The sequence below is a fragment of the Triticum aestivum genome, chromosome 4B (genome assembly GCF_018294505.1).
Source record: "Triticum aestivum cultivar Chinese Spring chromosome 4B, IWGSC CS RefSeq v2.1, whole genome shotgun sequence".
Classification (NCBI taxonomy): domain Eukaryota; kingdom Viridiplantae; phylum Streptophyta; class Magnoliopsida; order Poales; family Poaceae; genus Triticum; species Triticum aestivum.
Genome location: NC_057804.1, coordinates 42009467 through 42019837, shown reverse-complemented (window position 1 = coordinate 42019837; position 10371 = coordinate 42009467). Strand labels below are relative to the sequence as shown.

Genomic DNA, 10371 nt, shown 5'->3' with positions numbered 1-10371 from the left:
CCGCTTCATCCATCCGATTTGGATTTAATAGTTTACATCTTCATCAATAACCCCATCCTTCTGCAGCATTCAGCCCAAATATCGAAAAATGTCCTTCTGAGGCATCACCTGCCCATCAAAGCTAACCTCCTCCTCGCGCCTAGTAGTACTGAAACCGCACCTCATATATAGTAACTGATGTGTCTCTAACTAATGTTTATCAATGCAAAACTACAAGTAAAAAATGTATAAAGATGATCAATAATATGCGACACATATAAGTAAAAATTGCAGGTGTCACATATTATCAATATCAATTATTATAAAAAAACTGAGTTGGTGATGATGGAGTGTCTGCCATCCTCCAATATAAACCGTCCGATCTATATCTGACGGATAGAAAGCGAAGTATGACAATTTTACAGAAAGATACCCGCATCCCTTTCCACATTTGCAGATAATGCTTTCCCTCGTTCATCTTCGTCTCCCACGAGATAAACAGCTTGTATAAATGCATATTGATGTTCCGTGCAACGCATAGGCCTCTTGCTAGTTATCAATCAAATGCGATAGGAGACCAAAAGAGGACCATGTGGCTGTCTTGAAATTATATTCAGGAAGTGATATCCCTGGCTGTTTGAAAGATTACACTGCACTCTTTATGCAGCACAAATCAGGCTGTGTGGAATATATTGGCTCATCAGAAAGGACTAAAACATAATGAACCCTCAGCCTCTTTGGAAGACAGGAATAAAATGACATGACTCAGTACTTCCTATCTTGGACCGGACTAAGGCAATAAAGTTGTTTCATTGCACCGCTAAGAAGCACAAAAAGTCTCCAAAATGTTTGACTTCTTGGTAAAAGAAAACCTGAATTAGTACATAGGAAAGCAATGAATTTTGGAAGTTCAGTTGTTCTAAACCAAAAACTCCACAGCAAAGGAAAATCATATACTCCCTCCGATCCAACTTTTTTTTGCGGGGGCTCCGATCCATATTACTTGTCGCTCAAACTGATGCATCATTCAAATGTATGTTTTTTGTAGAACTACTCAAATGTATGTATGTAAGGCATTTCGATGCTAAGTACATCTGTTGAGCGACAAGTAATATGGACCGGAAAGAGTATTTTTTTTTTTGCTGAGTCCCACCGTTCAGAGTAGTCTAGTGGAGCAAGCTAGCCTTCTCAAGCATGTTTATCTGTACTCTCCATCTTTCATGAATGAACTAATTGAGTCCTTACGAGATCAAGTTAAACTAAGTGCAAAGGAAAATTAAGCATGCATGGCTCATTTGTAGTTCATATTTCATATGCATTTCAAGTCTGCTATCATGATAGTAACAAGTAAAGACACGAGCCTCCTTTGAGGGTAACAACAAAATCAATTAATTAATCATCAAAATAACGCATCATTAGGATCACTGTTAAACACAATCGTCAAGAATCAACCGGTCGAAGCAAAAAATGCCGAAGAAATTAGCGAAAAAGAAGGAGTTAAATTATCCCAGCCTAGCCATGCCATCCCTCCCACTACACGTAGGAGGAAGAACTACTACATGCACATCTCGCTGCCCCTCACCTCCTCGTCGTCCTCACCGTCGCCACCCATCGCCGGCGACATGCCCCCCGCACCTCCACCTCCACCTCCACCGCCACGCGTGGTCGACGACGACGTCTGGGCTCCGGCGCCCCCGCTGCCGCCGACGCCGGCCTTGTGGTTGTGCATCCAGACCTTGAACACCTGCCTGGTGACCCCGATCTCCCGGCAGAAGCGCGCGACCTCGTCGTCCCCGGGCGCGCGGCCGGGCTCGCGCTTGGGCATCCGCCACCCCAGCCGCTCCGCGAACCGCAGCATCCGCGCCTTCTGCTCGTCCGTGAACTTGGTCCGCGTCCGGCGCCTGCTGCCCCCGCCGCTGTGCGACCCGCCGCCGTCGCCGCCGCCCATGGCGACCCCAGGCCCGGAGGGCCCGGCCATTGCCAGGTGGTGGTGCATGTAGCCCGGCGGGGCGCCGGGAGAGGGCAGCATTAGCGGCGCGTGCTGGCTGGCGGCGCCGGGAGAGGCCGCGCCGTCGAGGAATGCCTTGCGGTGGAAGTTGCGGTGGCAGCCGCAGGCGGCGCAGAGGAGCGCGGCCGGCTGGCTGTCGTCGGGGGTGTACTCGCAGCAGCCGTCGGAGGCGTAGGTGCCCAGCTTCGCCGCGTGGTTGCGCAGGCACTCCCTGTACACCTCCCGCGCCCGCTCCTGCTGGTGCTGCAGCTGCTCCATTGCTCTCTTGTCCTCCCTCCCTCCCTCTTTCTTGCCTTCTTCTTCCTCTTTCCCTTCGCTCCTCTCTCACTATCCTCTCCTTCTCCCTCCCACCTCTCTCTCTCCCTCTCTCCTCTCTCTCTCTACTTCTACTATGTGGCCCGTTCAGCAGCAGCTGTGCATGCTACGTGGGAGCTTGAGAGGAGCTGTAAGTTTGTGCTGGGTATGTAGTGGAAGAAGTACTGCTGGTACTCAAGCATAATGCATGTGGAGATGTGGGAACCGGGTTTGTGGCTCGGCAGTTCGGTGCACGTCGAGATGGTAGATTTGCCGTGTGTTGTTCTTGATTCTTGCGATATTTTTTGTCATCCTGGTGTTTTGGGGCGTAGGGGGGACTGCTTCTCGCTGCCGCAAGCAAAAGGAGGACAGACAGGGCACTGTTTGACTTTCCTCTGTGCTGCCCTTGGAGGGTAGCAGGTGCAATGTTTTGAACCAGAATCTTTTCAAGATACGATCACACATGGAGTATCTTCCCATGTCGTATTTAGGATGTGCATGCACTTTGCATACAGAAGTGTATATGATCCATAAACAATAAGGGCTTCTTTGGATCACAGGATTAGAAAACAAAGGAATTCAAAAAACACAGGAATTTGACGGGATTGTAGGTGCAGAACAGAGGATTACAAAATAGAGGAAAACTACAAGAATGGTCATTTGGATGGAACATAGGAAAAACACAGGAAAAGTGCCTCGATCCTACGCGAATCAGTGTAAAAAAGAGGTTATAGTGGATGTTGAAATTCTTATAGGATTGAGGTGTAGGAATGCATCCATAGGAATTTTGGAGGTGTGGTTCCTTTGATCCAAAGGGCTTCTTTAGGAAAAAATCCAATGGATTGGAATCCTCCAATATTCCTATGAAAATCCTTCAATCCAAAGAGGCCCTAAAATTGTAACTTCGCTTGCTTTGGAAACTAACTCTAATGTGCATGCATGTACATTTTATGCGATTAAGAACATTTCTGCCATCTCTTATGCTAAGCGTGATTCGGCAGACACAACCGATCGCCCAGATCTATCCTATGATTGGATATGTTAAATAATTATTATCAGTAGAATATTTGGTGATCTCCGGTTTCATCATGCACGATTCTTCATGGAATCGCGAATGAGTCGATCAGAGCATCTTCAGCACAAGATTTATTTGGCCATCTATCTTTGAATGAGATGACCAAGGGAGAAAAACAAGGGGCCTACAACAGATGGTGTATCGTGGCATCCATCCCTCAACGTATATATCGGCCTATTCCCTTGGTTTCGAAATAATTAAAGTTTTTTTTAAAAGTTTGATCAACTTTATAAGATCTAACCTACCAAATACATGTAGTATGACAATATATATGTTTTGCGAGTATAGCATAATACTCCCTCTGTTTTTAAATATATGTCTTTTTAGAGATTTCAATAGGGACTTAAACAAAGGCTTATATTTAGAATCTCTAAAAAATATATGTCTTTTCGAGTATAGCATAATAGTCCGTATTAAAATCTCTAAAAACGCTTATATTTAGAAACGGAGGGAGTAATATATTTTATAAAATCACATGAAATTAATTAGTGTTGTACTATGTTAATATATTTTTCTATAGATTTGTCATACTTCAAGAAATTCAAATTTGTGCAAACCTAGAACTCGATTATTTTGCAATGGAGGGAGTATTTCAGTGAAAATTGTACTTGAGTACCAACAGTACTCAAGCAAATTCGTCCACCTCTCACAACTTTTTTGCATTTCCCTCATAAAACTACATTTTAACGGAAATATTTCTATTCAATAATGTATTCTAATATCCGCACACCGTTCTGAATTTGTAATATATTCAACGATGAAGACGTCCACAATGACTTCATCAATCTATTTTGTGTTGCATTAGTGTCCCACAAGTGCTCATAGGGGTAGACTGTGCGTGCATGTGTTCATTAAGGTGAGTATATGTGCATGTATGCGAGCATGTATGATTGTAATGTGTTAAAAAAAACTAATCCCCCCCCCCCCCCCACACACACACACACTAGTTAATAGAACATTCCACGGTATTAGTACCGCAAAAGAAAAATATTTTTTGAGGGTGTAAAAGAAATGATTGATGTGGGGACCTTTTGCTTGCTAATGTATATTTCTAAGAACAATGCTCCATAGTACCCCCGGTCTACCATTCCTACGTGCGACTCCGCTCTATTATACCCATGATGGCTATTAACGGGAGTGGTACAAGGTTGTATAGAGTTTAGTAGGGCAAGGCACTCAAGGTCATGTAACACCTTGCCTAATTTGGTACTAACGGATAGGTTCTTTGGAGAGGGACAAAAGAGCCGGTGGCTGATGCTTGAATAATTAGCTCTGGGATCGAGTGCACTGATTACCAGCTCAAGGAAGTCAGTGCCCAGATTAGGATGGGAAATAATTCAGAGTATAAAAATAGGTAAATAACTAATCCGTATTGGAAGTTGTGCCGTGAGACCAAAGAGCGTGTGATATACAAATGCGGCCAGCTGGTTCCATAACGTGGGTTTTTGTCTCCGGAAAGTGCTCCAATCCAACATTGTACTCCATGCATTTGCACCGTATTCTAATCCAAAAAATATATAAACATGCGGTACATGTAGTTGTCTATGTGGAAGATCATCATTTCTCCGCGTGTCATCAAGTTCAACATTAGTACATACTCCCTCCGTTTCAAAATAGATGATCTAACTTTGTATTAATTTTAATACAAAGTTAGTACAAGGTTGGGTCATCTATTTTGCAACGGAGGGAGTATGAGAGGTGATGCACATTTATGTATTTTTAGAGTAAGGCACATGATTGTGTGTGCAATCAATATATCAAAACTTTAACCATATTACTCCTCCGGTCCTAAATATTTGTCTTTCCAGAGATTTCAACAAGTGACTACATACGAAGCAAAATAAGTGAATCTACACTCTAAAATATGACTATATACATCCGTATGTGGTAGTCCATTTGAAATCTCTAAAAAGACAAATATTTAGGAATGGAGGGAGTATGTTATATGCACTAATACAACTCTCTTTGTCTCAAAATGCAAGACTAATTTTGACAATAGGTACTCCCTCCATCACAGTTTAAAGGGCATACCTCACATCTCTCTGGGCCCAAGGTTGCTAGCGATTGGAAGAAATAATTGATGCGCTGGAGCTGCGGTAGTTAAGGATATGCGCCTAATTAATCGCCAAAAAAATGCATAGTAACCTCCCCGTCCAGTAAAAGAAGGAAACCATCACATGCATTGGTGGAGTAATTTCAGTTCACACATGCATGCGCACCAGGAAGGCAAGCTAGGTTTTCTTCTCCGAGGGTTTGGATGGATAACGCCCCTGATGAGGTTATCCCTTTACTTGTAAATGATGCTACTTTACTTATGAATGAATAAAGGAGAAGAAGTTTATCAAAAAAAGCTAATTCCTCCCAAAACAATGCAGTTAATAGGTTAATTAATGACCTGCGCCCTATTTTCTTCTAATTGTGAAAAATTCTGGTTTTAGAGATACGCCCTTTAAACTGTGATGAAGGGAGTAGTCTATCTTTTTAGGCATACATTGTACCTAGACGCAGCAAGCCAATGCATGCATGAGGATTTTAGACCAGAATCAAATGCACAACAACTACTGGTTGGCATGCGTAGATTGTCTGAATGCGAAGTAAAATGTGACAAAAGAAGTGCACTGCAGGCAGTAAAGTTAAGCGAGCCGGCAAATAATGTGTTGGAGCAAACCCTAATCTTTTATCACTCACACTCAACCGACTGTTAATTTGGCTAAACGACGGGATTTTTGTGGTAATCTGACAACCGGTGGGCGAACGCCATCCAGATGATCCCACCCATATAAAAATGTGAACCCACAGTTCCACACACAGAGAGAGCCCCCGTCGCCGTACGTCCTTGAGCTTGAGGTCTATAGCCCGGCCATAGGCATGCATGCAGGCATACGCAGCCGCGAATGCTTCCAACCCACGCGCGACAAGGCCACCAACGGTTGACAGCACGAAACGCGAGAAAGCCCCTCTACTACTCCAGCGACCAGCAGGCCACTGAACCTGAGCCTGAGCCCTGACCCGCCCGGTCGGCCTATGACCGCGACGGCGCTTGTAGACCGTCCTTCCCCTCCCCCGTGCAAAGTCCAACCCTGCCGCGTCCTGCGCGCGCGCTGTGCGGTGCGGTGCCGTGCATGCGTGTGTGCATGCATGCACGCGCACGGACGTTGGCCAGGCCACGGACCGGCGCGTGCGTCGAGCGGCGGCACATGGGCGCATGCCGGCGTGTCGCGAGGGAGTATTCGATCGATCGCCCGCCCGCCCGCCGCGGCGACCCACCGGCATGGGCCGCGGCACACGCGACGTGGGGGGATGGACGGGGGAGGCAGATCTTCCTCGCGCCACCACCCGCCGACTGTGCCGAGAGCGGCTTAGAAAAGTTACGCCCTAACCAAAACCAACCACCCGTCGCTCTCGATCCACCGGTCGAGCCGAGCGCGCGCCCATGCCGTGCCGACGCATGCCGGCCGCGAGCGCGCGACAGCCCACGGCAAAGAGCCCATGCGCACCTTGGCTACTAGCACGGCGGGGAGGTGCACTGCACATCGCAGTGGATGTGGCGTCGTCGTTATTAGGGCCGATCTTATCTGCTTATCCTGGGCGATAATGACGACGGGACGCTGATGCGGCGCTGTGCAGCGTGTCCTGTCCGGTTTCGGCCCAGTGCCCTCGTGGCCGGACATATCGAGCTGCGATTCCAGGGCGGGAGTGAGCTTTTGCGAGCTGGAAAGATACGCTTGACATGGGCGACTTGACGGTGCGAGCTACTCTGTGTCCCGAGCTTTCGACCCGGTCACCCGGGGGCGCGTTTCAAATGTAGCGCGCGCGCGCTCGAAGAAAAATTTGCGTGGAGAATGAACGTACAGTTTGTTCTTAGAAACGGGCGTGGGATAAACATCCATGCTCACCCCTTCGAGGACGCCACACACCTGGTCATCTCCTGCCCAAGAGCGGTCCAGGTGTGGCAGCTGCTAGGTCTTCACCCACCTCCCGACATCAACCATTTGTGGGATACAATCACCCTGCCTGGCCTCGACATCAACATTCGGCCCACCGTTGTCCTTGCCATCCTCTGGAAACTCTGGGACTCTCGCAACACCCAGGTGTTCCGCTCTGAGACTTACTCAGCCTTGATACTCTGCGTAATGTAATCTCAGATTTCACATTTTGGGTCTTCCGTTTTAAAGACCCGATTTGTACGGACGTCGCCCTGTCTTGGCGCCTGTTCATCTCTTCTCACCGTAACCTATGATGTAACTCAACCGGTTTCCAAACTACCTTCCACATTCCGTACAATTACAGTATGTTCAGCTTCTATCATATTAGAGCATCTACAGTCGTCTATCTCATATTCCGAACCCTATATTCATACAAATTCATGCAACTAGTACGTAGATCGCCAAAGGATCAAAATCGAGAGGAAACAAACATATAAAAGTGATACCAAACGGGCATAATTCACATAAACATCACCAAAAGATCACCAAACGGGCATAAGTCACAGAGTTCAACGATCTGGCACATTGTAACTACATACTAGAACTAGATTATAAACAGGAGAGGGCGAGCTTCAACACTTCCTCGCTGGCCCTTTGCCCTTCCGGTCGCCGGCGCATCTGTAGGTGTTCGCGGCTGGAGGTGGGTCCATGCTGGAGCCGTCGGAGTTATGGAGATGACGATGTAGCCTTGCAAGCACTAGTAGAAAAAGGGTCTAATGTGTAGCTCATTAGTCCCGGTTTGTATTTGAGCCGGCACTAATGTGACCATTAGTGCCAGTTCCAACGGTTAGGGGGGGGGCGGAGGTCATTAGTACCGGTTCCAACGGTTAGGGGGGGGCGGAGGTCATTAGTACCGGTTCGTGGCGAACCTTTAGCACCGGTTCGTGCTACGAATAGGTACTAAAGAGCATGGTGGCAGGATGTTGTCAGACTGGGGCCCCTCCAGCACCTTTAGTACCGGTTCGTGCCACGAACCGGTACTAAAGGTCATCCTGCATATAAACCCTTCGTCTAGCTCGCTCTGTTCTTCCCCCCTTTTCCCTCTCCTCCTCTCTGTTCTTCCTCTCCTCCCCTCGAGCTCCATCACACATTTTGCCCAAATTTTGTCAAGATTTGAAGGCCCCCATCCATTCAAGTGATCACAAAGGTTAGCAACTTTGTCCTTTCATCTCTCATTGTCCTTTCATCTCTCTATGGCATGTGATAGGCTTCACCGTCATCACTTTCTTCTGTAGTGACTTTCCACACGTATATATCTTGAAAGTGCCGCTTCGAACAAATCGGTGGGAATCTTTGTAATAGTTAGGGTACTTATGTGTTTTGACATTTGAAACGTGAAGAAATTTTATGTGCAAAAACAGGATGCATTTCGTCTACAAATTAGTTCGTCAAGTAATTCAAATTTAAACTATTCAAATTTGAAAAGCACTAGCACTAACAGAAAGTTTGTAATTTTTTATAACTACAGAAAAAATATTCAGAAATAAATAAATGAAAAATAAATAAATTATAAAAGAAAAAAATTGTTGAGACAAACCTAAATTAAAAAAATTAAACTATTCAAATTTAAAAACTACTGACACTGACAGAAAGTTTGTAATTTTCTGTAACTATAGAAAAAATATTCAGAAATAAATAAATGAAAATAAATAAAGTAGAAAAGAAAAAAAACTAATTTTTTGTTGAGGCAACAACTAAATTAAAAAAAAACTATTCAAATTTGAAAACTACTCACACTAACAGAAAGTTTGTAATTTTTTGTACCTAAAGAAAAAATATTCAGAATTAAATAAATGAAAATAAATAAAGTAGAAAAGAAAAAAACTAAATTTGTTTTGAGACAAAAACTAAATAAAAAAAGCCCATCTACTGGGCCACATCGGCATGCATACGACTAGAAACCCAACCTGTAGTTGGGCCAGGACGCAGGCCCGCTAGCCCAGTAGGCCCAATAGGGCAGAGTAGAAGAGGTAGGCCCAGAAGGCCTGCATCGGAGAGGAGCTCATTGCAGTGCCCACGCCGGGGCTTATAAACTGGCCTCAGCGCTCCTCGACTAGCGAGGTGGGACTAAACTTGCGCACCACCTGGAGCCAGCGCACCCCCTTTAATACCGGGTGGTGGCTCGAACCGGTACTAAAGAGGGGGGTCTTTAGTACCGGTTGTAGCCACCACCCAGTACTAAAGAGGGTGCGCTTCCAGCCGCTTCGCCTGGCCAAAACAGACCTTTAGTACCGGTTAGTGGCTCCAATCGGTACTAAAGGTAGTTTCTATATAACTAGACACTTCAAAAAAATTCGTCAGTTTCCCTCTACTTCTTCTCCTCTGCCCCGTCGCCGCCCCCGTCCAGCGCCGTTGTCGCCCCCATCCCGCGCCATGGCCGTCCCCGTCATCGCCGTCCCCGTTGCGCCGTCGCCCCGTCCCGCGCCATCGTCGTCCGGCCCCTCGCCTCTCGCCACCGTCGCGCGCCTTGGATCGACCTCGCCTCGCCGTCGCCGTCGCCTCGACCTCACCCGCAGCACTGTGAGCCCCTCCCACGGCCTCTCCTCCCCGCAATCCACCATGCGCACGGCAGGCGCCGCGCGCACGCGCGCGCGCGCGCACACACACACACTACACGCGCGCGCACACACACAATTTTTCTGTTTTTAGTTTTTAGTTTTTTCTGTTTTTCTGTTTTTCATACAAAGTTTTAGATGAATTAATTAATTAGATTAGATTAATGTCAAATAGTATATAGAAATATTATAGAAATGTCAGAAATTTTAGAAATGTTAATTTTAGCTAGATGAATTAGATTAATGTCAAATAGTATATAGTAATGTTAGAAATGTTCTAGAAATGTCAGAAAATTTAGAAATGTTAGTTTTAGCTAGACGAATTAGATTAATTTCAAATTGTTATAGAAATGTTAGTTTTTAGTTTCTTATAATTTTAGTTATACAAATTTAGAATTTGCATATAAGAAATCACAATTCAATCATTTAAAAAATGTTACTTTTGCGGCGTATAGTATTTGTTCTCGACGATGC

General features: G+C 45.8%; 1 protein-coding gene across 1 annotated transcript; it reads right to left on the bottom strand.

Moving 5' to 3' along the window:
• Nucleotides 1–1344: 1344 nt before the first annotated feature.
• LOC123094368 (zinc-finger homeodomain protein 11-like) lies at nucleotides 1345–2619 on the bottom strand. The gene has a single exon (XM_044516385.1). The coding sequence runs from the start codon at nucleotides 2243–2245 to the stop codon at nucleotides 1535–1537; it is 711 nt and encodes a 236-aa protein (XP_044372320.1). The 5' UTR covers nucleotides 2246–2619; the 3' UTR covers nucleotides 1345–1534.
• Nucleotides 2620–10371: the final 7752 nt, after the last annotated feature.